Source organism: Cyanidioschyzon merolae, chromosome 3, assembly GCF_000091205.1.
Source record: "Cyanidioschyzon merolae strain 10D DNA, chromosome 3, complete genome".
NCBI classification, from domain to species: domain Eukaryota; phylum Rhodophyta; class Bangiophyceae; order Cyanidiales; family Cyanidiaceae; genus Cyanidioschyzon; species Cyanidioschyzon merolae.
This window is the reverse complement of record NC_010129.1, coordinates 144,423-170,865: the sequence shown is the minus strand read 5'-3', so window position 1 is coordinate 170,865 and position 26,443 is coordinate 144,423. Positions and strand designations below refer to the sequence as shown.

General features: G+C 54.9%; 10 protein-coding genes across 10 annotated transcripts, besides 2 other annotated features; 5 read left to right on the top strand and 5 right to left on the bottom strand.

Moving 5' to 3' along the window:
- Window positions 1–40: part of a sequence feature (repetitive element) that runs on past the window's edge.
- A 124-nt stretch (window positions 41–164) lies between these two features.
- On the top strand, window positions 165–902 carry CYME_CMC072C (similar to Transmembrane protein Tmp21 precursor; the record flags this gene model as incomplete). The annotated part of the gene is made up of 1 exon (XM_005535240.1): window positions 165–902. One exon carries the CDS (start codon window positions 165–167, stop codon window positions 900–902), a length of 738 nt encoding a protein of 245 aa, XP_005535297.1.
- A 1,365-nt stretch (window positions 903–2,267) lies between these two features.
- On the top strand, window positions 2,268–3,908 carry CYME_CMC071C (N-myristoyltransferase; the record flags this gene model as incomplete). Its single annotated transcript, XM_005535239.1, has 1 exon — window positions 2,268–3,908. The coding sequence occupies one exon, from the start codon at window positions 2,268–2,270 to the stop codon at window positions 3,906–3,908; it is 1,641 nt and encodes a 546-aa protein (XP_005535296.1).
- Window positions 3,909–4,522: 614 nt separating this feature from the next.
- CYME_CMC070C (similar to ubiquitin-specific processing protease Ubp2p) lies at window positions 4,523–7,696 on the bottom strand (the record flags this gene model as incomplete). The annotated part of the gene is made up of 1 exon (XM_005535238.1): window positions 4,523–7,696. One exon carries the CDS (start codon window positions 7,694–7,696, stop codon window positions 4,523–4,525), a length of 3,174 nt encoding a protein of 1,057 aa, XP_005535295.1.
- A 106-nt stretch (window positions 7,697–7,802) lies between these two features.
- Window positions 7,803–9,405: a sequence feature (possible transcribed region).
- Window positions 9,366–9,815, bottom strand: CYME_CMC069C (hypothetical protein; the record flags this gene model as incomplete). The annotated part of the gene is made up of 1 exon (XM_005535237.1): window positions 9,366–9,815. One exon carries the CDS (start codon window positions 9,813–9,815, stop codon window positions 9,366–9,368), a length of 450 nt encoding a protein of 149 aa, XP_005535294.1.
- A 2,867-nt stretch (window positions 9,816–12,682) lies between these two features.
- Window positions 12,683–13,627, bottom strand: CYME_CMC068C (hypothetical protein; the record flags this gene model as incomplete). Its single annotated transcript, XM_005535236.1, has 1 exon — window positions 12,683–13,627. One exon carries the CDS (start codon window positions 13,625–13,627, stop codon window positions 12,683–12,685), a length of 945 nt encoding a protein of 314 aa, XP_005535293.1.
- Window positions 13,628–15,470: 1,843 nt separating this feature from the next.
- CYME_CMC067C (hypothetical protein, conserved) lies at window positions 15,471–16,088 on the top strand (the record flags this gene model as incomplete). Its single annotated transcript, XM_005535235.1, has 1 exon — window positions 15,471–16,088. The coding sequence occupies one exon, from the start codon at window positions 15,471–15,473 to the stop codon at window positions 16,086–16,088; it is 618 nt and encodes a 205-aa protein (XP_005535292.1).
- Window positions 16,089–18,548: 2,460 nt separating this feature from the next.
- On the top strand, window positions 18,549–20,375 carry CYME_CMC066C (signal recognition particle SRP54 homolog ffh; the record flags this gene model as incomplete). Its single annotated transcript, XM_005535234.1, has 1 exon — window positions 18,549–20,375. One exon carries the CDS (start codon window positions 18,549–18,551, stop codon window positions 20,373–20,375), a length of 1,827 nt encoding a protein of 608 aa, XP_005535291.1.
- A 1,046-nt stretch (window positions 20,376–21,421) lies between these two features.
- CYME_CMC065C (hypothetical protein) lies at window positions 21,422–22,684 on the bottom strand (the record flags this gene model as incomplete). The annotated part of the gene is made up of 1 exon (XM_005535233.1): window positions 21,422–22,684. The coding sequence occupies one exon, from the start codon at window positions 22,682–22,684 to the stop codon at window positions 21,422–21,424; it is 1,263 nt and encodes a 420-aa protein (XP_005535290.1).
- An 856-nt stretch (window positions 22,685–23,540) lies between these two features.
- Window positions 23,541–24,524, bottom strand: CYME_CMC064C (eukaryotic translation initiation factor eIF-3 subunit I; the record flags this gene model as incomplete). Its single annotated transcript, XM_005535232.1, has 1 exon — window positions 23,541–24,524. One exon carries the CDS (start codon window positions 24,522–24,524, stop codon window positions 23,541–23,543), a length of 984 nt encoding a protein of 327 aa, XP_005535289.1.
- A 327-nt stretch (window positions 24,525–24,851) lies between these two features.
- CYME_CMC063C (probable ribosome biogenesis protein NEP1) lies at window positions 24,852–25,556 on the top strand (the record flags this gene model as incomplete). The annotated part of the gene is made up of 1 exon (XM_005535231.1): window positions 24,852–25,556. The coding sequence occupies one exon, from the start codon at window positions 24,852–24,854 to the stop codon at window positions 25,554–25,556; it is 705 nt and encodes a 234-aa protein (XP_005535288.1).
- Between the last annotated feature and the right edge of the window lie 887 nt (window positions 25,557–26,443).

The window sequence follows — 26,443 nt, the reverse complement described above, 5'->3', positions numbered from 1 at the left end:
GTTTCTCGCCGCTTCTGTACACCGGTGGCATCGTTCGACTGTGCGCCCGCTCTACCGGTGGTATACCGACACAAACGCACCCTCGCACGCAAACAATCACACAACGGGCAGTGCTCGCATCTCAGACGTTACTCAAGGCCTGGATCCGAGCGCTCGTGGCAAGAATGTCGTCGGTTTCGCGTAGACTGTGTACTCTGGTTTGGTGTTTGCTCGTGCTGGGCGTATTAGCTCGGGTTCCGGTGACGGGCGCGCTTCAGTTTTTCCTGAAAAGTGGCCAAAAGAAGTGTTTCAGCGAGGACGTGACCGCGGGGACCCGCGTTCTAGGCGAGTACCTCGTCACTGCCGGCCCAGGTAAACTTGATGTCGAGCTGGTGGTCACTGGACCTGACGGTAAGGTAATCTTTCAAAAAGACAACATCGATCAGGGAAAGTTCACGTTCGAGAGTCCAGCGGGACCGCAGCGCGGTCAGCACCCGCACGGTAACGTTGGAGAGGCGGACAAAGAGCACCAAGAGTTCGACGAAAACTACGGAGACGTATGGCCTACCTACAACTACCAGTTTTGCCTTTCGGGAAAAAACGGTGACGGGCCCGAGACGAAACGCAAAATTACGCTCCACGTCAGTACGGGAGCCGCGGCGAAGGACTACTCAACAGTAGCCAAGGTAGAGCACCTTGATAACCTGGAAATCGCCCTGCGGCGCATGGAAGATGAAGTGAAGTCCATTCTGGAAGAACTGGAGCATATGCGGGCTCGTGAAGAGGCTATGCGCTCAATCAACGAGTCGGTGTCGCGGCGCGTGCTCTGGTACAGCATCATCTCTTGCTTGGTTATGATCGGAGCAGGTATCTGGCAGGCACGCTACCTCAACGCTTTCTTCAGGGCAAAGAAACTGATTTAAACGAAGAGTGTACGCGTTGAAAATGCACGTCCCGTGACGTGCCTCGTCAACCGGGGCGCGCGAAGCGGCTTTCTGGAGACCGCTGCAGCCTCTGCGGCTGCATAGGCACTGCGTCATGGCCTGGAATGCGAGCGACGAAAACCCTGGCGAGAGGGCGAACAGGCCTCTGCTCGCCGCTACACCCTATGCGACGTCAGAACAACGGCTGCACCCAGGTTTGAGACGCTCAACAGCGAGTCCGTTTCCGAGCAGCATATCAGCAGCTGTTGCTCTGCGCAAGCCGTGCCTTCAGTGGCAGCAATGACTGCACTGAGTGTGTCAGGTCAGGGCTTTGTCCCAGGCATGGGACTCGTCAACGATGCTCCGAGAGGATCCGCAAGAGCACCCTTGAGCGCTTTCATACCGATCGATTTGGTGACGTGCATCGCTCACCTTCGCCTGGACGACAGCAGCAGCTGCAGTAGAGTTCAGACAGCAAGGCTCGATGAGGTCATCCTCAAAATCGAATACGCGCATGGTGAAGCACAATGATTGTCGTATGCTGGATACGTATCGCGCAAAGTGCCTCAAGCGGGTGGTAGATCGGGACGAGGCGCTTCTGTAGCGCTCACGACGCGGTGATCGGATTCGATCTGCACTCGACTTTCGACGCAGCGCACGTACGAAGTACTCTCAATGGTAAATGGAAACGACAGGAAATCACTTGAATGCTCAGGAGACCAGATTGCGTCCTGTCCGCTTGGTCTAAACTCCCCAGGCTGGTCGTTGCACGTTCCAGCGGAGCGCTGCGTGCGAGTCCTCTCACTGCCCGCAAGACACTCGAGTTCGAGGCTCGGACGTTCATCGGAAAGAGGCTCTCCCCGGATCCCGTCATCGTTCTTAGGTAACGAGGCAACGGGTTCTGTGCGCTGCCGGTTCATCATACTGTACCTGGCAACCGTAAACACGTGGCTGCAGGACGCTTCTTATGTAAGCGCTCGCTGAAAGACGTGTGGCAAGGCAGTCATCGCCAGCAGCTGGAAGCATCCAGACAGCGCTGCATACCGAGGCTGAACGATGTAACCAACGCGAAGCGACGTGGAGTCCGCCAAGTGGTTCGCCAGAAAAACCTGCAGTTCAAAACCGTGCATGCCTGATATTGAAGCTTCACGACGTCGTGTTCGTTGGAAACGCAAGGCATGCGGCTGTGGTTTGAGCGGTCGTTTTCCTCGTGATCCTATCTATTTTCCGCAAATATCAAATCGTTTACACGAATCGTAAAGTACCTTGTCTTTCTATGAGGGTGGATGATCGTTTCCAGCTACCACGGAATGCCCTTGACGAATACAAGAAGAAACTGTCCATGATACGCATCACCGCAGTCGTATGCGTCAGCCAGGAGAATGTGTTCAGCGACTCGAGCTGCAGCGAAACTGGCGACTTTGCAGCGTTCGCGGACCGAAAAAGAGCAGAAACGCTTGTTTGATGGAAGCGTCGAAAAGCGATCACGAAGCTTCTGGAAACGGTGAAGACAAGGCAGCTGCGGTTACCGATGAAGAGCCTTGCATAGGGACGCACACGGAGCGCCAGGTCGGCACTGCTGGGACGCAGCCTGAGCAAACTGACCAGAACGGCGCCTCTTCAGGTGGTTCACCGGACACGGGTACCCCGCTTTCTGCGTACGGTCTGCATGTGCCGGACATTGCAGAGCGGTTGGCGAAGGCTTTAAGTCTACGGAGCACCGCTGCAGGCACCGACGCTTCAACCGCGCTCAGTGAACAGCAGCTGAGACTCGAGCACCAGGCGCCCGAAGCGCCGCCTCAACAGCAGCGACACCAGCATCGTTTTTGGTCCTCACAACCGGTACCTCAGTACAACGAGACCTGTGTGACGTGTGATGGACCCATTGACGAGCGTCCCCGCTTGGACCCGGCGTCAGTGCCGGAGGCGCCGTACCCGTTGCTTGCCGGGTTCTCTTGGTGTGAACTCGATATCAGTGCCGAAAGCGATATCCAGGAACTGTATGAACTGCTTCGTTCAAACTACGTCGAAGACGACGATGCCCAGTTTCGTTTCGACTATTCGCCTGCGTTTCTGCGTTGGGCGCTATCACCACCAGGTTGGAAACGTGTCTGGCATGTTGGCGTTCGCGTGAGCACGAGCTCCAAACTGGTAGCCTTCATTGCCGCAGTGCCGGTAACCATGCGACTTCGAGATGTCAAAGCTCTTGCTGTCGTCGAGGTGAACTTTCTCTGCATCCATAAGAGGCTTCGGCACAAACGACTGGCCCCTGTGCTGATCCGCGAAATCACCCGACGAGCGCACCGCCAAGGCATCTACCAAGCGGTATACACGGCGGGTACGCTGCTTCCCAGGCCGCTGGTTACCTGTCGCTATTGGCATCGCTCGCTGGATGCCCGAAAACTGATTGAGTGCGGTTTTAGTAGATTACGACCTCGCATGACCATGAAACTCACTGAAAGACTCTATGCGCTTCCGGAGAAACCGCTACACCCGGACGTGATGCCCTTGGAACGAAGGCATTGCGCATCGGCTCGGGCACTGCTCTCTCAGTACTTGGAAACGCACACCAAATTCCATCCATGCTTCTCAGAAACCGAGTTTGAACACTGGTTTTTGCCACGCGATGACGTCATTTACAGTTTCGTGCGCGTGCAGCGAAACACCAGCGCCACCGGTACCTCAAACGAACGCGTCACCGACCTCATTAGTTTCTACTCACTCCCATCGAGCGTGATTCACAGTAGCAAACACCGCACCCTGCGAGCAGCGTATTCCTTCTACAACGTAGCGACGAGTTGCTCGTTTCAGGACCTCATGCAAGATGCCCTTATTCTCGCGAAAAATGCAGGATTCGATGTTTTTAATGCACTGCACTTGATGGAAAATCGAGAGGTTTTCGATCAGCTCAAATTTGCACCGGGTGATGGCGAACTCCACTATTATGTGTATAACTGGCGGACGAGTGTTTTGCGGTGTGAAGAAAACGGATTGGTCATGCTGTGAACGAAACGTCATGAGCAGAGACGCACAGGCAAAGTGTCGACCGCTTTGCGTCGCTTCGACGCTATCCGCATCGTACTTGTATTTCCGAGATTATTCCGGTTGTATATCGCAGTTGTCAATGCACCAGCGCCTCTTTCCGCGGTTTGGTATGCAGCTTCGCGTCTCAAGCTGGGACACTGGTATCGGGCACCAAGTGCGTACACCTTGGACTGCGCGCTCTACTCCCGGCGCGGAAGAACGTAGGTATCGTGGTGCCCTCATGCCGTCGATTCGTGCCGCACACTCAAGCCAGTGCATCTGCGGGCTGGTACATCGTGAGCGGGCGCTGTGCAGCAATAACACGAGGCATTGTAGTGCGCTGATATCAGGTGCGAGAAGACGCACTTGCGCTGAGGAGCACGCTCTCGTCACGAATGACAGAACATGCGTCTAGATGCACTGCAATTCACAACCGTCATAGTCGATGCGGAGTCGTCTGCTGAACCACTGAGCACATGCTGGGGCGGTGCGTATCATCGGCTGCGGCTGCGGTCGTGCTGCTGCCACAGGGGCGATGCCTGCATTCCGCATCCAGGGACACCGAGCCCGTCAGGCGAAGCTCGCACCTACGAGCCTCAACGCTGAGGCGAACCCAAACCCCGCACGAGACCATCGTACCAACGAACTGCCGCTTCTTGGCTTCCAAACGCAGATATTCTGGCACTGACCATACGTTCATCACAGGGAGGTAACCTTGGACGCTGCGGTGCCGTGCGTCGCGAGCAACGCTCTATCTCGCTACCAGGCGCAGCTCCGGAAGCGGGTGCAGGTGTCGACGTTGGTGTCGAGTTGTCTGCTGGCTCCTTTTCAAGCGCCTTCTCTGGCAGGTATTCGTGCGCAAACCAGTTGGACAGCTCCGGGTCAGAGGTTTTCGTTTGGGAAACAAGCTGCTCTACACAATTCCTAAGAGAGGCAGTCAGCCCTGCATACGAGATGCCCGCCGACGCCTTATCGTATATACTGGTGATCGCAGACGCTGCATCGCGCCAGGAACTTTCTCGTATGCATTCTGCGGCGATACCGGTGAGCATCAGCGCTAGAATCGTCACTCGATACGTTTGTTGGGCTCGCGTGTATGCGTTTTCCAGCTGGTTCAGAGTTTCGTTGTCTGCGCACTCGAGACGGGTAGCAAGTTCGCGAATGTCGTCGGAGAATGGCCCGGACGCTGCGGACTTCATCGCTCCGAGAAACGTGGACGCTGACGCCTTGGTTGGCGGCAACACTGGCTCGTTGGCCTCGGTGTTCCCTGCTGTTTCGTCGTTTGTATGTGTCCGTAGTGCACGGTGTTTTCGCAGCGCCGTGAACAGATCTACGCCCTGGGTCTGGTCGCTGTACACATGACATGTTGCCAAGAGGACAGCGTCTGCGACCTGACCTTGATGAAGACAAAGCCATTCAGGGCGCTCCAGGAATGTCTCGTCCTTTTCCGGTTGTCGAAGGCGTTCGGAGATGCTCTCAACTACTGGACGCAATTTCTCGCGTTCTACCTCCTCCCGAAGCACTGCGTTGTTCGCAGCGATTTCCGCTACGAGCGACGCCGGTAGCAGACGCTTGGCCTCTTCGATGGAGGGAAGCTGGCTCGCCTCCCCGTGTTCTTCCCGTCTGTAGAGCAACGCGTAGGCAGAGGCTGTGCCGGGCCCACCGCGCCCCACCGAGTGGACATGCTCCCACGAGACGCGACGTACTCGTTGGTCATTGAATTCGTACCAGTCGCCCGCTCGAGTCGATCGAATGAAAACAAAATAATGACCTGCCTCGGGGGCGCCCTCGTGTACAAGCACTGCCTGCAACCGATACGCTTCATTCGACAGGCTGGCAAAGTTTTGCACCATTTCCTCCGCGAGACACGCCATTCGTGTCTCAAGCCGTTCGCGTTGTTGTTTCTCTGTCACGTAGACGTAGGACAAGCTCTCAAGGGCCTGTTCCCGATGTGCAGTCTCGCTCTGGTCGACAACGACAGGCGGATGTGAGGAATTTCCGGGATCCAGGGCGCGTAGTCGCTCAAGCACCGCCTCGTAGACGACATCCGATGGCTCTTGCAACCCTGGTAAGTGAAGCAGTCGTTGGAGCTCCTGCTCTAACTGAGCGTATTCACGGCAATACTGCGCATCTTGTAGTCGTGCTAAGAGCGCTGCTTCACGGTTACGCTCAAGGTACCGATCTAGATAGATTGTCTCTGCGAAATCGAAGAAATCGTTCACCTTCTCCGGCATGTGAGTCTCTTGGTTGAAGCGCAATCGCTGAAGATAGATAAAAAGCACTGGAGCCAGAGTTTGAAACCATACAGACTTGGTTGCGGTGCGGGTATTCGTCGTTGGTGCTGTTGTTATCCCGCTCGTCGACGCCTGCGTATCGCTCGGATTAGAATCTGCGTGTATAGGAGTCCCCGGCGTCAGCTTTTCTGGCTGATACTCCACATCGGCGAGCACATACTCATCCAATGCAGCGTACAAGTCCCGGCAGTTACCCGAAGCAACATCGAGAATGAGCGCACTGGTGGTTCCCTCAACTCGGTCGGCAAGCCGCCACGTTGCGGACTGCAGTCCGCTGAGCCGCTCCAGCATCGCGTCGAGCGCTGGTGTATCGCTTGCTCCTGGGGACTGGGGCGCCCCGTGGGTGCCCGATCCATCGGATGAGCATTGTGGATTCATTTCAACCGCCATTGCGACTTGATGCGCTCCCTCCATGACTCGACAATGCAATTCCTGAACAAAGGAGTGCGTAAATGTGCGCTGCAATGGCTCCGTGTTGTCTACCGTCTGCAGAGCAGCCTCTATGGAGCGCAGGAACGTCTCATTGAACTCACTGAGGTCGTGTTGAGCTCCCAGATCCAGGGCAGCTGAATTCAAGGTCTCCGCAAGCGCGTACAGGAAACCGGTAGGGTCCGCGTAACGGCGCTCGGAGAGAAGCAGGTACGCGAAGAGGCGTTGGAGCTCGCGAACGACATCAATGGCTTTCGGAGGTGTCTTTTCTGTGTCGACTCGATCCTCGCGCCACGAAAATACACGCCTAACAAAAGAAGGGGTATGGTAGTATACTTGGAGTAAGGAATTGAGGTAGCAGGTGTTGCCGACATTACAGAGACCAATTGGCTCCATCGGTGACACTCGGACGACAGTATTCGGATCAAGCGATGCCTCCGACGGCCTAAAGAGAGAGAGTTCAAAGCGCTGTCGGGCTTTTCGTTCTTCTTCAAGGGACGCTTCGATAGCGCGCTGTAGTTCAGTATCCGAGGCGAGAGCGAGCGGACTCTCCGCGGTCGGCGCTTGGGAACCAACGGGTTTGGAAACTGCGTTCTCCGTACTGGACGCCAATGCATCTCTAGGCCGAAGGTACTCGCGGCGTGAGAGTTCGATTGCTCTTTGCAACTCTGCCTGCTCTGTGTTGTTCGGGTCGTTCGTGCCTTCTTTCTGGTCGCGGTGTCGGTCGGCAGGTGGAGGCAAGCCCGAGTTAGGCTCCGGTGACGTTCTCTGAGCTCCAGCCGCAGGGCCGGCGCTCGAGCCATCCGGGCGAATCTTGTGCGTCAGAATGTAGTCTAAAATTTGTTCTGTCGAGTGGCAACCGTGTTTCAGGGCAACCGCCACCTGGGCATCAGTGAAACCCAGCTCGGCGGCAAGCTTCCACACCTCCATGCGTTTTGTCTGCGAACTACCCGTTTCCCGAACGGCTGTTGGTCGATCTCTCACATTCGCGCTAGAGTTGCGCTGAGAGCTATTCTCGGATCGAGTCTTGGCGAAGATGTTTCGCATCTGCGGGAAAAGTCCAAAACATCCAGTCGCTCGGGCAACAACTAAACGGAAAACCTGAGTGTTCTGGATGCGGTCGACGCCGCAGTGTTCGCGGCACCTTCGTAGCAACAAGGCTCTCGTCTTGACGTTCTTGAATGGGAGACTCGCATGGAACTGACAAGGTATTGCAGGTGCGGGAAAGGAGGTATTTGGCATATAAGACTGGAGCCGGGTCTCGTTTTGCTTTGTATGGGATGTGTAGAGATGAGCAGTACAAGCTTGATATGCTGTGCAGGCTACACAATCCCTAATATCTACATATGAAAGGTTCGTATTTCTCTGCAGTTTCTCATCTCTCTGCACGTGAACATTTACTGTCATGCTAGGTCTACAGTTCTTGGAGTCTCAGCAACATGAATACGGCAGATGAATGCCTGGAGAGCTGAGAGCGCGGCTCAACGTCTAGTGGCAGTGACGGACGCAGCGGTTGAGCGCGTAGTCCCGGTATCGACGGTATGGTGTACGCTTTTCGCAGGCGTTGATGTGCGTCGCAAAGCAATGCGCAGAACTTGTTGAAAAACATATGCCCTGATACACACGAACACACATAGACGGACGCAGATACTGGTGGAGTCGCACCGAGCGTTGCACGAACGCGTTCACGAGTCAACTACAATGACCTCACAACAGTGATCCATTTTTCTATGGTATACACTCGAAAAGTCTAACCGGGGTTCCCCGGAAACATCGAAATGGAGTATGCTCAAAGTATCGAATACTGGATCATCTTTACTGCTCACCAATGACACAGGAACACTGGTACCGGTACCTATATAGACATAGGGCGCTTCAGTCACTTTGCATTGCGAAATGTACCATACCAGTGCCTTGCTTCAGGCGAGAATCCAATGCCAGCTACCCTTGCCACATTTTTTCACACCCAAAGGCTTCATTGTTTCGAGACGTTCCCTCGTCCGAGTTCGAAACAGTTACTTGAACGTTCGCTCGACATCAACCCGGTAGACATTCTGGAAGCGCAAGACATTTCCGTAGGTTCATCGATGCATTAGAGTCTCGGTGCAGCATGTGCTTGAGCGTCTCCCTACGACGGCTGCTGGATGTACGCTACAGCAACGACTCTGATCATCGAGTGCTTCGGTATGTGAAGTTCGCTCAGCGTACTGGACACCATGAAGTGCATTCGGCCGTGTTTCAGCGTTTTCCTCTCTACCAGTTTCACAGTGCACGCCCACTCTCGGTGTTCGTATGTCGTTCTGAACGATTCGATAGATACCGTGCAGCACAGATTCCTGCACTCGGTGTACGCTCTTGTCGAGTGAACAGGGGTGCGCTTTTCGCGTCCTACAGCACGCTCAGCCCAATACGCTACGATCAAACAACGCGACGTTCAAGTCCATTCCTTTTCTTGCAACGCATTCAACACGTTGCCGAATGCAAGTTTCCTGCCTCTTTACGATAGACACCGTTGTGAACCCCGGCGCGCTCCCATGTACTCTTGCCAAAGACGGTTCACATGCGCCGCCTGGAAACTCGTAGCGTATCTGTTACGCAGATTCATTTGAACTAGTCGCCACGAGTCTGGGCCCGTGAGCTGAGGCGCGAATACGCACATACAGCGCCTCATGAAGCGCCCGACACGAGCCTGCCTATGATTTCGGCTTTCGGGGATTCACGTTGGTACGTATTGGCACCGACGCTGTAGGTCTTCGAAGCGACGACAGGCGCACCGAAACTTCGAGGTCCTCTGTGAAACGTGTATACACATCACTGATCCTACAATCAGGACGGTTCGCATCGTCTGCCCTGAGTGTCCGTTACGTTGTCGCACGACGATTTGATCGAAACCTTCAAGACGCTTTGGAACAGCTGACAGCGCTGCACCGGTGATGCCGACGCGCCGTACCCTGACAGGGTACGTCAAAGCGAAGGAAGCGGAGCGAGCCCTGCTCGAGTCAGAAGCTACGCATCCCCTTAGGGCGCCCTGTATCTTCCTTTTTGGGTGATTCTCCCGGTTGATGTGTGTTTCGGTAGCGAGGCTATGATGACCGTTCCAGACTGAGCAATAGCTGCACCGATATTTTTCCTTCCAGGCGCTGCTCGTCCCCGTATTCCGGAGCATTCTTGCTTCTTTGCCTGCCTGGTGGTTTCCAGTGCGAGTCCTCCATTTGGCAGGTTGGCATGTGTATCATCACGATGCGCCATATCGGTTAGTTTTCATCAGGACTCGGGCGCACGGGGTGCACGACGGGACCGGAGCGTACCTTTCCTAAAGATATATGTATCCACTGCTGCCTACTTGGCGCTTGCTCCTCTTTTCCACGGTGTGCGCGCTCATGGACCGAAGCGCGGCCTTCCGTTCGCCCCGGTTCTCGAACACAGAACCAACAGAGCAGATTAGCGATTGAGGAGAGCGAGCACGGCTGTCGAAATAACGGTTTATGAACGAACCGCAACGTGCACGCGAATGACCCGTCTATGGATCCGAGAGCGCAGACGTTGCCTCTGCGAACAGAGCGGAGGCATTCGACTGCACTGAACGAGGGAACAGAGGTTGTCACGAAGGGCAGCTCGTCGCCAGTCTCAGCAGCGCACTTGTTGACCGCTTGTGAGTGGCGGAAAGCGAAGTTGCCGTGCAGCAGCTGGACAGAGGAATGCGGGACGGAGAAGCCACGAAGCGTGGTTCAACGAAGGATGCTGTGTTGAACGAGCGTATCGATTCTGTGATTTATGTGGGAAAGCGCTCCACTGAACTGCCCCGAGAGCTCGCGTTGACGTCACGCTCGGTTTCCGTTTATTCATACACAACAGTTTGCTCCACATTGAGTACGCACACATCGTTTGACCATTTGTCCTGAATAACGTCTCGTCGACTGAGACGAGCATCCGCCGCTCCACTTCAAGGCTTTCGCGTTTCAGTTCGAAATCGATCGTGTGTCCTTCAACGCCTGACGATATCCTCCAGGAGCGTGCTTTCTCCTTCGTGCACTCGTGTCTGCTCGCCATTGTTTGTGCCAAATGCGCGAAACTTCACACGCTGTGTCTCCTCTGATATCTTTGCTCACAGGAGGTATGTAGTGGGACGGATCGACGAGTAGACAGTCGTGCAGATCGCAGTCGATGGGTTCTGGTCTGGATGCACGACGTAATGGGTAACGACGACGACGAGAAGGGTGGTTTATCCACCCGCTAACCGTCGAATGGCTGACTTGTATGAGGCTTTTATGTCTCAAGCGAGCCATGAACACATAAAACCCTACCATGATCGTTCTCGAATCAAAATGTTCCAATTCTGTATTTTAAATATCTTCGAGAAAAACCAAAAAGGTTGTGCTGCCTTCTGCATTCCATCATTTAAAGCTATGCATATAGCTCTGTCGCGAAGTTGTGGAGCGCGCTGGACGCCCGCTGAGCGCCCTGTGCTCCACAGCATGGTGTTCGCTGTAGAAACTGGACGCATCGACAAGCTGTTTCAGCGCTCGGCAACAAGTAGCTTCAAGGCGCTATCAGGAATCGCCAACTGGAGTCTCGTTGCTGTGGAGAGTATTTGCTAAGCGGGCCCACACCAGCGTCTCCAGGTAGTCTCCTAATGCTCGCCATTTGGATGCGAGGGCGTCGTGCTCGACGTTCGCGTCACAAAGACAGGGAAGGCAAACAGCATTTCGAGGAGATTGCTTGGAATAAAAACAATACCCGGTTGAAGCTCTTCTATCCTGAATTGGTTCCGGTTCTTAATCGTGCAGGAATGTAGCGAGTGTCCTGCTCCTCATGATACGCAATCATAAAATAAATTGTACGGACCTGCAGGTTCCATCACAGATTGCATTCCCCTCTATCGACGCAAAAGGCTCGCTTCAATACCCGGATTCGTTTCTGCGTCCGACGACGTAGTCTACGATCACAGGCCTCTTGTGGGCGATAGCTTTGCCGAGGACTCCTTCCGCTGCACCAGCAAGCAGATGCTACTCCATTTGATGGAGGATATGTGGAACGCGATGTTGTCCATGATGAAACAAGCACTGGAAGCAGCATCTACGATCGAGACCAAGTCGAGAAACTTCGGCCCGTTCACGGTCCTTAAGCTGCATGCGCTGACGCATTCTCGACTGGAAGCGATAGCGTCGATGGCCAAGTCCGAGTCTATAACGCCTTTCCATGCAACGCGAGGAACCGAGAGCAACTGCGAGCATATCGGGTACGGGGCATCATGCTGTTGTCGAATGCTCTTGCGCCGACCACTATACAGCGAGGCCGATCTTTATTTGGAACGAACTCAATGCTTCACCCACGTAACCAGTTCAATGACACGTCGGCAGGAGTCTCTGAAGAATTCGACAGGAAATGGCGTCGAGAATTCACACTCGTCAATCCAGAGTGGCGCGAATCGCAGCGCTCACGAGCTGCCTCGAGACAGAAAGATCAAAAACTTGAACAATTCGCGCATTCATCACGGTAAGCGTCAGAAAAGGGCGAAGCGCGGAGATCTGTCCGTCTGAACTGGACCACAATCTCGATGATTTTGCAAAAACCGTCTTCGAGCGCGTCGCGAATCATCTTGATTCCGGTGACATATCGAATTCCAGGTGCAACGCGTCAACGTGGCCCTCGGAAAACACGAGCGAGCATTCCTAGACGACATATGCATCCAGAAGCCTTTCCTGTTGCGCTTCGAATATCGAGGCAGTATATCTGAAAATTTCGGAAACATCGAAAGGTAAAAAGTGAGGGAGCACCTCAGTCTCCCGTTTTAATCTGTCACGAGTGTAGATGTGGGACCTACGCCAAGGCCCTGCCGCTCGATGCAGCAGCGCCTGATTTCGTTTACCACCCAGTTGCCAGGCGACAGCACTGGTTACCTTTACACCGACCCCACGAGCAGCGTTTATAGGGACGCTGCCATCTATCGGTACGTGTTAATCGCTCACGTTAGGAAACAAAGGCGAGCGCTTTTTGCGACATGCGCTCGCCTACGTCGATGGACCCAAAACATCAATGTCCCTTCGTCAACTCTATTTGATCAGCGTCTTCGAGCATCCGCATGACCGTGTGGATCTGAACACTCAGTCCGCGGTGCTCGAGCGCGTTCCGCAGTTCGTTCCCCAGAATTGTGCAGCGTTCCTCATCACTCGGGACCAAAGCGCGCAGCGCACCCACGAGTTTCTCCAGTTTCTGGACCTGTGACCCATCAATGTCGCAAAAAATTTCGTCGCTTGGCAAGCAAGGGCGCCAAGAGTCTAGCGACCGTGCGATACTGCCTCCGGATGCGTCAAAAGAGCCCAGTCGCGGTGTATCCATCAACTGCGCGTGGATGCCCTCGTCGCTGACCAAGCGTGGTATAACTTCCAGGCTACCGATACGCGTGGAGGGCCCCATGTCGGCCCCTGCCGCGTGTTCGTGGCTATACTCATGTGTTCGTCGATGTGGCGGGCGTGCGCCCTTCTGACCTGGCACCGAGAACGAGTCGTGTTCCTTGCAGGTCGGCCCCAGGCCAAAAAGGCTCGACGGCAAACCCGGGTCTAGAGGTGCGTGCTCCGGAATGAGCTCAGTCTGTAACCCCGAGAGTGTCGGCGACATAGGTCCACTGCTTTGGCTCGAACGAGAAGATAAACTTTCAAAGTCGCCCAGACTACGACGTTGTTCCGTGCTGTGACGACGGCCTTCCTCGGCCTTTCCCTGTAATCGGGTAGCAGGTGGTGACGCTGGACAGCTCCGTCCAGGAGTCGGTGACCTTTGCCGCGATTCATCTTGATCCGGACTTGATCTTGGCAAGCCCAGTGCGTTCCGCTGACGTTGTCGCAGCGAGGTGCCGCCCCAGGAGGCACCGTGCAGCGCAGGCGACCCATAGGCTCCTGCGGTTGCGTCTGCCTCGGGTGTGTTCTTTGAGACGTCCTGCGCACTACCACGCCTTGAGGTGGATACCTTTTCACCAACCATTTCGCACACACACTTCCAGTGTTCCTGGAAAACTCAAGTTGCTCCAAAGTCTTGTACCGTGTGCCTGCGTAGCGTTACACGTCCAGCCGTTCAACCTCAAATCTTGCTCGAATTTCAGATTAGGCGCGAGAAATGCCAGCCGCCGCCTCCGCCGGCCGTGTCACGCAGCTGCGAAAAATATCTCGCGTCCTGCCAGCGCGGCGCGTTAGGCATTTTGTCTGTTGTTTTGCTCATGCAAGCAGCGCTGGATATCTCCAACAACATCGATTCTCCACAGAGAAAGATCTTGGCGTAGGCTGCACATGCTTTGGGGGACAAGCGGGTCGTAAGTGCGCAACTCCGGCCGTTTGGTGCACAACATGAGCGGATGCATGCATCTTGTACAGCATTGATGCTGTGCAGAGACGATGTCCAATGCGTGCGCGGTCGCACACCGCAAGACGGTATTCCTTGGTCGGTATCCGTGCCAGCATGAATTCAAACTCACTCGCTGTGGTTGAACGCCCAGCTAGACAAGCATCCGAGCGGGCAGTTGTGATGCGCTCATCATGAATCCCTGGGAACGCGACGGTTCCCCGCTGCTCTAGACCCAGGAGTCCATATTCGAGGTACGATCCGCGTGCTCGTACGTTGGATTTCGTTCGGTGCTGCACTGCTGATGCTAAACCTAGAGTTCGAGGAAAACCCGAGTCTCTGATTGCCGAGTCCAGTCGAGCTGACTTCCCTGAACGATGCTTCGATGCCATGTTTGGTCGTCTGCCGGGCGGCACTCAGGGCAAAACTCTATAATACGCTCCACTTCCACGAATGAGGCGTGCACTCGATGAGTCTGGAAGGAACGGCTGACGGAGGAGCACGGCACGACAGTGAACGCCAACGCGATGCTCGCATCATGCTATGGAGCAGCGTCCAGCGTGCTCAAGCATAGAAAGCAGAGCGGGATGCATCCTGCCGGGGCTTGACCGCGCGACGCTCAGTCGAAAAAAGAGACAGCGGTATTCACCTGCGGCACGTGCACACGCATAACCTAACTCCGCCACACCAAGCACTTCAACTTAGCAGCTAGCAATCGTCGGCCCGACACACCAAACGCGATGAGCTCATGGCGACAGCAGAACAGGCTCCTTGACCCGCCCTGGACGCAGAGCAACATGGACGCGCTCGTCCACGGAATCGCGCATCATCACCAGTGAAACGTAACCGAGGGTCCACTTGGTTGTTTCTCCGGTATCAGGCAATCTCCATCCATAACATTTGATTCGGCGGAATGCGTCCCTATGATGCGTAGAAGAAGCCCCACGACGCGCGTGCCTGCACCTCGCCTACAGTCATGGCGTTACCGTCGCGAGAATCATGCAACCAGGCCAGTATCGTGTCGCGCACGCGTGCCGTGCATCGATGATACCGGCCCGGGAGCTGACACGCTCCGTGGTACGGCAAAGCTGTTCCGTTTTCGTCATGCGTCAGCAACTGCGCTCCAAGTGCTATCGCTGACGCTCACAACAGGCTCGGTACACTTTCGAACGTACGAAAGAACTGGTACCTCCGAGGAAAATTATGCATCGTGCAATTTAGATGTAGGTAAATCAATCGATAGAACTTTTCGCGACTGCTGCTATCAACCGCACATGAGGGAATCACACGTCCGTGTAAACGCTTTGTCAAAAGAAAGCGAGATGTCGACGTTACACCAGAAGCAGGTCCGCCGTAGCTTTCGCGCAAATCCCGCGGGCGATTCGCGTACCTGGGCAGCAACGAGACACGTGTCCACTGGCAAGCGTCTCTTTCCAGGCCATTGCCGCGTGTGCTTCTCCACTATTCACTGGCCTCTACCTGCAAGTGGATGGTGTCTCCGAGCACGCTGGACGAAAGCTTACTGGACTCTATTCTTCGAGACTTGCGGGTCGTTCTTAAACGCGCACGCTTGGTCGCGCTACCGTGTCGTTGTGCGAGTGACCGGGGCCTATCGCTTCCCGAAGCTCGACGTCGTGCAGCCGAGTTACAGACAGAGTTGCACGACTGGGACCTGTGGGGCCCACTGCTTGTCTGTCTGGCACTGTCGGTGACGCTGTCCGCTGTTTCAAAGAGCGCTCCGTCGACAGTGTTCAGTCTGGTGTTTGTGATAATCTGGGTTGGAGGCGCCATCGTAACGCTGAACGCTTCGCTGTTAGGGTGCAAGCTACCGCTATTTCAGAGCATCTGCTTGCTCGGGTATGCAGTGACGCCTTTATTCGTTGGAGCAGTGCTTTGTCTGATATGGCACGCAGCCGTCGCTAGTCAGGTTATCGAGAGTTTGCTGCGCGTTGTGACGATCCTCGTCGCGCTGGGATGGTCCGTGTTCGCGAGCTCGACACTGCTAGCGGATGTGGGCGTCCAAGCTGGTCGGAAACCTCTTGCGCAGTTTCCCATCGCGCTATTGTTCTGCGGTCTGGCATGGGTTATCCTCCTGGCTTTCGAGTAACCTTTTGCAGGCACTGCAGGGATTTTTTGGAACAAGATCTATGGGTCGAGCCAAACCCGTCTGGACGCGTGATGGCAGCAAATAACGGCGCGTGAAACCACCGAACCATAACAGATGTCTCTATGCATCAGCAAGTCTCGAAATGTTTCTGTTTGGGGAATAGACGCTAGATCAGACCAGCGTTCCTGGAGGAGCAGTGGCAACTGGGGCCGGGCGCTGCGGCACGATTCGTCTAGAAACTGAATGGCCTTTCGTTGGATCGGCGGGCTTTGATGTTCGGAGGTTTTTGGTGCTGACCTTCTTTTTGATGGTTCATGATCGATGAGTCTAGCGCCAGGATTTTATCACTTTTCGCGCACGTACCGGAATATCGCCCGAGTAGATCAGAGCGCACAGGTGCTCGAGGAACCTGGCCGCCGAGCGGCGCGCTGCAACGTTCCCAATGCATTGTAAAAACCACAGGGGCTTTTTATTTACCATTGTGACGACTGCAATTGGCGATGAAAGCATGTTGCTATTCCAACGGCCAGCGTTTCCAGGAAACGATACCCGCTGAACTGCATCGAAACGTGGCGTCTCTCTCGACCACATTTATCGAGCTAGGTAGCGAGGCATACTGAAGGACCGCCCTCTTCCACTGTACCACAAACAGATGTGGACAAGTGATGGTGCAAAACATCTTCCATAAAACGAGACATTTCCGGTAGAGTGCACCAATCAACGCATAGTATTTCGAAGCGTCGAGCGAGCGAGCGAGCGAGCGAGATGTGGAATACAGAGAGCGCCCGTATTCACGAGTACATAGCGTCTGTCGAATGGTATGTTATGGCGGAATAGACTTGGACACCGCGGCTTCTATTCCTATTTTCTTTTGCAAGGCCAGCACTCGTGGCAATTCTTGCATCGCCCTACTACATCCATGTCGGTATGAAATAGAGCAGATCCACTGATTGGCCCCTATACGCTGAGGTTTCCCTTTTCTTTCCAATACCATCTATACCAGCATATGCGAGACATTCTGCGACTGCTCCCTTATCCGTCCTCTGATCACAGACTTGAACGACGCCGGTCTCTCGCTTCTTTACAGTTCCGTCACCAGCGGTCGAAGGATAATCAAGGCAGCGTCAAAGGCAAAATTTCGCTGCTTCCAGATGTTGTTCACCCAATTTATGCACAGGCGGAAATAGGAATTTACGTTTCACGTACTATCTTCATCCAATTTAGATCAAGCCTCTGTGCACCCCTGGCAAGGGTTACATTTGGCAGTCGTCAGGAGTTCTCAAACCTGAATCACACCTCATTCTGCTCTTAGCGCCGTTCTCTGGCCTGCGAACGCTTGCACCACCATTCGATAAACGCCCTTGACAGTTGCAGGGGCTCGCCTCGATGCACTCCTCCGTTTCCGCGTCCGGTGCTGCACTCCGCCATCAGTGGCTTCATCATTGCGTCTTTTTGCGGCGATTACGCCGTCCGCTGCGCATGCAAGCGCACACTTCCCCAATAGATGGAGCATACGTGGAACGCGATGTTGTCCATGATGAAACAAGCACCAAAAGACAAATCCAGCCTTGAGAACACGTCGAGACATTTCGATCTGTTTGCGCTCCATTCCTGCAAAGCGGTGATGCGAACTCCACTGGAAGCAATCACTGCCACAAATGAAATCCAATCCGAAGGCTCCTTTCCATGCGAACATAAGACATCGGGGCGTCTGGGAGCATATTCCATGAAAGGTATCATTATGCAGAGGTATGCCATTTCATCAATGGCAACAAAGAAAAGTGGATTTGTCTTACGAACAGAATCGATTATTGAACACGATAAGCTCTGTGAAAATTCGGCATCAGCTTGTTGACATGTCATCACGGACGTCGACGAGTTGCCTAGCGACAAAATGCTTGGAAAAACTTAAAGCATGGGGGATTTAAGCATGCTACACCTAACAACAAGTAAATAATCGATGTTCACACATATGCTTTGGAAGAGGTACTCGATTCATTTACAAGTCCTTGTTCGAGCGCATTGCAAATTATCCTGAATCCGGTAACAGAGCAAACTGCATCTGCAACGCGGCGAGGATTCCACATCAAAATTGCGTCCGAGATTCATACAACGACTTGTGTGTCTGCGCACGCTTACTGCTGCACTTCATACACCAAAACTGGACATCGAATAAAAACCTCGCAAATACTGAAAATCAGGGAAACAGCATGCAGTGCAGTGTTCCATGTTCATCGGCACGAGCGTACCCGCAAATGCTTCGACAGGTCCGGGTGCGATGGCGATCCCGCCCCGGTGATGCGGCGGCGGCGGGCGGCCTCCCGGCGTACGTGGGCGCGAGGCCGCACGCTGGCGCGTGCCCGTCGCCTTCGCGAGGGGACGCTTGATTCCTAACAGCCGGCAAGTTCAGGTACTTGCAGCTGAGCGGGTGCACAGTTCGGACGCTTCGAGCGACTGGAGATGCAAACAGCCTTTCAGGTTCACGTTTGTTGGTCAAGAACCTCCCGCAATAGGCAGCTGCGAGCTGTTTGCCCCGGAAGAAACAGCCGCGGGTTCGGGCCCCAGGCGAGCACGGGATGCTCTTTCCGTCACAAGTCAGCGTGGCTAGGAAGCTACGACAGGGCGGGTATTGCAACAGCAAGAGTGCTGCACCTGGAGAGGGAGCAGGTTGCTTTCCGCAGGTTTCACGCTCTGCGGGGTTCTCCTCATGGCTTTGCAGGTACCCGAATGCTTTTTGAAGCCCTTACCGAAAACTTTCAACGCTCATTGGCCGCACTGCGAGGTCTGGACAAAATCACGGAGACCAATATCGAGCCGACCCTTAAAGAAGTGAGGCGCGCCTTGATTGACGCTGATGTAAACGTCAAAGTGGTCGACATCCTCCTTGCCGCGATTAAAGAGCAAGCGCTGAACATGAAGGTTGTGAAAGGCGTAACACCAGGCCAGCAGTTCGTGAAAATCGTCTACGACGAGCTGATTCGCCTGCTAGGCGGTGACCCGGCGACCAGTTCCAGCAAGGCGGGTGCATCTCCTCTGCCGGCACTAGCAGAGAGTCCCACGAAACCTACCGTGATTCTCATGGCCGGCCTGCAGGGCGCTGGCAAGACGACACAATCAGCGAAACTTGCACGTTTACTCCAAACCGAAAAGCGATCGCGGAAAAAGGTTCTGCTCGTTGCGGCTGATGTGCAGCGACCAGCCGCAGTCGAGCAACTCCAAACGCTAGGTCAACAAATTGAAACGGAAGTTTTCATCCCAGCTATGGTTGGGACCGGCTCCGTTACCGCACTGGAGGTGGCCACCAGAGCCCTCGACTACGCCAAACAGAAAGCGTTCGATTTTATGATCGTGGACACAGCCGGCCGCCAAGTCATCGATGAGCGACTCATGGAGGAGCTTCAACAGATCAAGCGGGTGCTCTCTCCAGCGGAAATCCTGCTCGTTGTCGATGGGATGATCGGTCAGGAGGCAGCCAATATCACGCGAGCATTCCATGAGCGGATTGGGATCACGGGTGCGATCCTCACGAAAATGGATGGCGACACGCGCGGCGGCGCAGCGTTGTCGATCAAGCAGATCTCGGGGGCGCCGATTAAATTCATCGGGGTTGGTGAGAAACTGGACAAACTGGAGAAATTCTATCCAGATCGAATGGCGTCACGCATCCTCGGCATGGGTGATATCATCACGCTGGTTGAGCGTGCGCAGGAGGCGGTCGACGAAAAGGAGGCTGAACAGCTGGCTCGCAAGATGCTGGAGGCGCGCTTTGATTTCAATGACTTTTTACGCCAGACTCGGTTCGTGCGTTCGATGGGTTCCTTCGCCGGCGTTCTAAAGTTGTTGCCTGGCGTCTCCGGTATGCTGAAGGAGGACCAGTTGCGCGCTGGCGAAAAGCGTCTGCGCCTAGCTGAGTCTGTCATTAATTCGATGACGCCGCGGGAGCGCGCGAATCCCGATCTACTCACCGTTGATAAAACGGCGGCGAGTCGCATGCGACGGATTGCCCGGGGATCGGGTCGATCGCTGGAGCAAGTGGAGAGCCTCATGCGCGATTTCGTGAACATGAGGAACGTGATGGCCCAGATGTCGAGAAGGATGATGGGCGGTGGCAGTGGCGCTGGACCGGTTCCTTCGAATGCGTCACAGAATCCGGGAGACTTGGCGACGAACCTGGCATCTGGGGATCTGGCAAGCAATATCGGGAACCGAGCTGCTCGTCGAAAACTTAATAAGAAGAAGAGTGATGCCTCGTCATCCAAGAAGAGCGGTTTTGGGTTTAAGCAATGAAACTGAGTCGCTGCACGGGGAACACCACATCTGGTCTCCCTTCATCTGATGTCGTTCGGGTACATCCGGGGCACCATAGGGTGTGTCGCACCCTGACATTCTAAACTGCTCTCTGGTCGTTTACGGGGATTCTATTAGAGCATGCAACATCGTACATGAACGGATTCGGCTCTGCGCAGCATGGTCCGATCATACGACGCTGTATCCGCCAGGTCTCTGGCGAAGCGTATGATAGGATGCACGCGATCGCCTCATGCGGACGAGGCTGCACATTTTGTTTTCGTGCACGTACCCAGGGGGCACGCTTCCGTTGACTGCCCTTTTCTCTGCTGCAATCGAGTCTTAATTGCGGTGCGGATTGACAACCGCGTTTCTCTACATGCAGCGCCTGTATGAAGCGGTGCACGAGGCTTGAGCCGATGTTGTCGCGCTCATCTGCGAACCACAGATGCCTCGTTTGCCTCCCTACTGGTCGCTGACGAACTCTGCTTTCGCGGACGCATGTCCAGAGGACGGATACGACGTGTTCGTTTTATGGTACCAGGCTTCGGGTTTCTGATGAATAATATACCGAGATATTGAAATCTGCCAGAATACGATACATATTTCAAAGCTGTCTCGTTGCGTGTGCCGGAGCAGCCTGTCAGCTCGCGTACCTGTGTTGCGCATGGAGCATCCGGTGCACGGGGTAACTCCGTCAAGGCGAATCCAGTTCTTGGACCAATGCAGTCTCTCATCGCGCAGGTCTTTGTTGCACATGGAGGATCCGGTGAACGAGGCAACCCTGTGAACGTGAATCCAGCGCCTGCGTTGAAAAAGGTTTGCATCGCGCTTTTCCGCGTTCCTCGCGTGGCATCCGATTCAAAGAGCTTTATCGGAGAGCCGAATCGCTTCATTTGTTGTCCGCGGTGCACAGCAGGCAACAGCACCGTTGAGATGTCCTAAAGAATCGTCATCAAGCACCTCAAACGCAGATATGCAATGTGCGAAAACATCAGATGGCGGCGCAGGGTCTCGTGGAACATCGCGGGTCTCTGAACACGCCCTTAACGTACGTTTTCTCGCCATTTCCGCAGACGCTGGAACTCGAGCATGATATCGGCGGCGCTTAGCGCGCTCATTTGATGCCTGCGAAACATCTCCATGAGAATTCTTGCATGATCTGGACTTGTTTGCGGCAGTGTGGCATAGAAGGTCTCGAAGTCTCGCTCGACAACGGCATGGTTCGGCGGCAAGGTCTCGTATACAGACATCAGATTTCCCGATGCTGTCAATGAGGAGCACAACATCGCATCACGGACCGTTTTCCCTTGCAGCGCATCATTCTCATGAAAGTACATGCCCATCCAGAGGCGCATATCACCGGTATCGATGCACTGGGTCTCATTCCAGATCGCCTCTGCGTATGGCGCGAGGTCGCGGACCAACGCCCGACTGAGAAGGACGCCGACCGGTCCAGAAGCGAAAATTCCCGCAGGGCCTTGGTTCGGAAGCTCGCGCGGTGCTCTGCCCTTTTCGAGGCAGGAGGTGCCGGCGTTATTCGCACCCCAGGGCGGGCCCATATAAACTCCGAACCCACTGTAGACGTAGTCATTGTAGGGCGATCTACCACTGGAAACCTCTGGGATCGCATACGAGCACAGATTATCGGGCAAAACGAATGTGTCAGGGTCAATAATCATGATAAAACGGACTTGCTGCCTCTGCTGCAGCACATTCCATGCGAGACCCAGCACCAACGGGTCATGGACGGGGAAACGTCCATAGAGCGGGTCCGCTCCAATACGCGGTTCGACAATCACCTGCGCCCCGAACTTGTCTCGAACAGGATCCCCAGACACAAAGAAGAGATCTTCCGGTGGGAAGAGCTGGCCCCAGGTGCTGAGGACGCTCTGCACGCGCTCGGGAAAATCGCTGCTCCGACTGCGAATAAAGAAGACGACTTCACCAGCGCAAGATGAGCGCATGGACAGGCCGTTGCCCGTCTGCGAAACGCTGTCCTGAGGTTGTTCAAAAGCATCAGAGGCATCTACGCCTCGGGCTTGCGACTCCTGGCGGCTTGCAGCCGGTGACGCGAACCTAGCGCCACGCTGCAACCACATCAAGACGCCAAAAAGCACAAGAGTCAGCGCCGAAGTGACAACAGCACAAGGCCTTGAACGGAAAGAGCGCGTCCTGTTTTTCACCATAGACCCGGCATCCTTCCGTAGGAACAAAGGAAGCGCTGCATTTGAAAAAACCTTCATTCCTGCCCGCAAACGTTCAAGCTGCAAGTTGAACAGAAAACAGTTGCATGCGACGTGACGCATGCGTGCCGAATTCCCGCCATCGGATGCGTGCGTCGCGCCAACGCACGCGTAAGCCGCGCGGCCGCGTCGCAGCGCGTTCTATGATCGATTTGTTGCGCGCATTGCCCAGACACGCATGCAAATGCGAAATCTATGGACTTATTGGACGTCAAGGTGCACGGAACGATGATGCTCGGACGTTGGAGTGCGGCTCGATGAACCGGTGCGATCAGCGAAATCAGGTTTCGCATGGAGAGAATCTGCGTGAAAACTCAAGCATATAGAATCGAGGAGCCGGTGCGAGCATCTTTGGGGGTGCTGTCTTTCGTTCCGACCGCAAACATCAAATCTGTTCGATTCATCGTGCATGACCTCTTCGAAAAAGCCTTGTCTGCTGATATCCGAACGCCACCGACGGATAGCGGTGGCTTCCTTGACGGTCGCGTGCCAAACAGTGGAGCGCTGGCTCCCGAGAAGCAACCATAGGCGTTGCATGGACGGATTGGGTCTGACAGACGTCTGGTGACACTCGTTTCGCAATGGAGATATCGGGTCTCTGTCGCCGATTACTCACCACATTCGATGCAGGCACCGTGGCATAGCGCTTTCGATGAACGACCGCGCCTATGCTTCTGTGAACAAGCCCCGTATGGGCGCGCATGCCATGCACGGTGCCTCTAGAGCTACACAGCCCAGCTAACGAAGCATCGCGTGCTCCACAGCGCGTTTCGTAGCCTGTTTCCAGAGCAACTCCGGACACAGACCTATTGTAGGGCAACTACATGACATCGCTATCGCGGAAGCCTGCCTGCTGGGGAACGCGACGGAAACTGCCCCGTGCCCTGCCCGAGTCCAAACGTCGTGCAACAAAACTCTTTTATATTTCACTACTTCGCCGGTAATATTCTTCATCAAAGTGATGCAAACGGACGTATCCATCTTCACCACCGGAGGCAAAGCCACGTCCATCCGGTGTAAAAGAGAGACAATTGATGGGGCCAAAGTGGCCCTTCACCGAGAAAATCTCTTCCCCATAAATCAAATGAAGGAACGTTGCTGCAAATTTGCCAGCTTTGCCAGCAGTAGTCGTTACTTGGCTCGCTTCCTGGCCACCGCCGACGACTGCGTGGGGCATGAGCGGCGACAAGTCCACCGCATTGAGCGGCCGGTCCAGAACGAATGACCTGATCTCCTGCATGGCGTGGGTATCCCAGAGAACCGCTGTCCCGTCTGCAGATCCCGTCAAAAACATCTGATGATCCTTGCTGAACTTGATATCGGTGATTGCTTTCTTGTGACGCTTGGCACGATCGACTTCCTTGCCGGTTTCGACATCCCATTTGCGGACTGTGCCGTCCTCCGAGACCGAGAGCATATACTCGGCCGTGTTGTACCAAACGACTCCAGTTATGGTCGCCGTATGCCCACGAAGCACCAGGAACGGTTCCGTCTCTTGTTCCTGCCAGTTACCGTCTGACTTTAGACGAAAGAGGTGGATGCAGGACTCCTGGCCCAGGAGCTTGGAGTTCGCGAGGTGCATCAAACGGCAGCCGGGCGCCACACCCACCGATCTCACCGAAGATCGTAGCGACCAACGAAAAAGCTCTCGTCCCGTCTGGACGTCCCAGAGGCGCGCAGTGTTATCGGCAGAGCCGGTTAGAAGACGCGTCGAGTCCCAGAAAACGTCGCACGACCAAACAGCACCCGTGTGGCCGTCGTACGTGCCGAGACGCTCGCCGGTGGAGGCCCACCATACCGTTGGGCGCGTATCTTTCGCGGTTGTAAAGAGCAGGTCCCCTTCAGGATTGAACTTGAGCTGGGTCAGCGGGCGCTCATGCCCTTTCAAAAGCAGCGGCCGCATAGCACGTGGCAAGCTTCACAAGCGGTAACCGCTTTCCTTGTTAATCGTACACCAGCCGCACGTACAACCCCCAAAGGATCTGTTGCGGATATGTCTTCCCTAGTGTTTCGCCAGCACAAGCGCTGAATACCCCGTAACACTGGTGTGCAAGCAACGTCAGTTTGCAACAACTCCAATAGCTCGTCGACACTTCTCCACAGCCGTCGCTGGGGTGTGTGTTCCGCAGCGTCGCGGCGGGCGTCCGGCCTGCCCGCCGTACCGTCAAACATCGGACGGCGGTGTCAGGTGTTCGAGTATATTCTCGGTGTTGTAGAACTTACGGGTGTAATGAAGCGTCGACGAACAGAGGTATCCACTGAGGACTACATAGGCAGTGGGAAAGTCTACGTAGTGCTTGAAGGGGCCTGTCTTGAAGCCGCTCGGGTCGATAAAGGAAAGCGGCGCCAAGGTGCCGCGGAGCCGCTTGTGCTGCTCTCGGGCGAGGAGCACGCCACCTTCATTACCCGATCATTGGGGAGCGATCCCGCGAAATATCGCCCAGACATCACACATCATTGTCTGCTGAATCTGCTGGACTCTCCTCTGAACAAAGCGGGTCGGTTGCGTGTGTTCATACACACGGAAAAGAACGTTCTCATCGAAGTGCACCCTAGAGTGCGGTTACCGCGCACGTTTCGTCGCTTTAGTGGACTTGTTGCGCAGCTGCTAGAGAAACGTCGAATTTTGGCGACGAACTCAAATGAAATACTGATGAGAGTGGTGCCGAATCCCATTGCGAAACATCTCCCCGTGGGATGCCGTAAAATCCTCCTCACGGATACGAGCGAAAAACTTCGAGATATTCGTGAACTTGCTGTTCATGATATAGCCAATGATGAGGATGTGGCTTTTGCTATTGGTGCGATCAGCCACGGGGATATTGCTCCCGACTGGACCGAGGAGCACATGGCCATTAGCGCATATGCATGTTCTGCCGCAACCATTTGCAGTCGCGTTTGCCATGCGTTTGAAGGAAGGTACGGAATCCTCTGATCCCTACGACCGTTGCACGGTCTTGTGGGTGCTCGAGCGCCGGGCCTTGCTGCGGGCTGCCCGGTGGAAACGCGGCGTCTTGGCGGTTCACTGAGCAGTGCTCGCGCCTGCGCTAGCAACCGCGGCTCACATGTTGCATGGTGCCGGATCAATCCATTGTATCGGGCATCCCGGATGCACGACGGGTATCGGTATTCAGGGGAGCGAGCTCTGCTTCGCCCGCGGATCTCGCATGCTACCATCCACGAATGAGACGCCCATCCGGTGCTGCTGGTTCGTTGAAAGGCTGCCTCTAGTGTTGCCTGCAATTACTGAAAAAGTCGTGCGCGGCGTGACTCGCGAAACAGGCCGACCTGGTCACCAGACTGGACAGGATTGCCGTTAGCGTCCGTGCGCTTTACATTACATGAAGCATCACTGGCATACATTTGCGCGGATTCAATAGACGTAGCAACACTGCCGAGTTCCTCCACGGTGTTTTCGGCATGCGGGTTGCGCGGTCGCCGAAGCAGTCTCAGACTTATTAGGGATCAGACGCGAAGCAGCTTCATCCTAGGGACAAAGTCAGGGAATCTACGCAGATGCCGTTGGATGCTCGAGTAATGCAACAAGCCGGACACCGCACCGCATGACGATTGTTGACGCTTCTAGGTTCCATGGACCTCGAGTGCATGTTCCCGTGAAGCTTAGATGGCTGATCGATCTGAAACGGTGCTGGTGTTTTACCTAGTGCGGACGCTTGCCACAATGCCGAGCCAACATGCACGATCACCACAAGGAGACAGAACGGCTCTGCGTTATCTTCTTGACGATATGCTCGAAGCAAAGCAGGTGATCTTGTCAATGAGATTGTCGTCGCTACGACAATGGCACCGCATGCCGTGAAA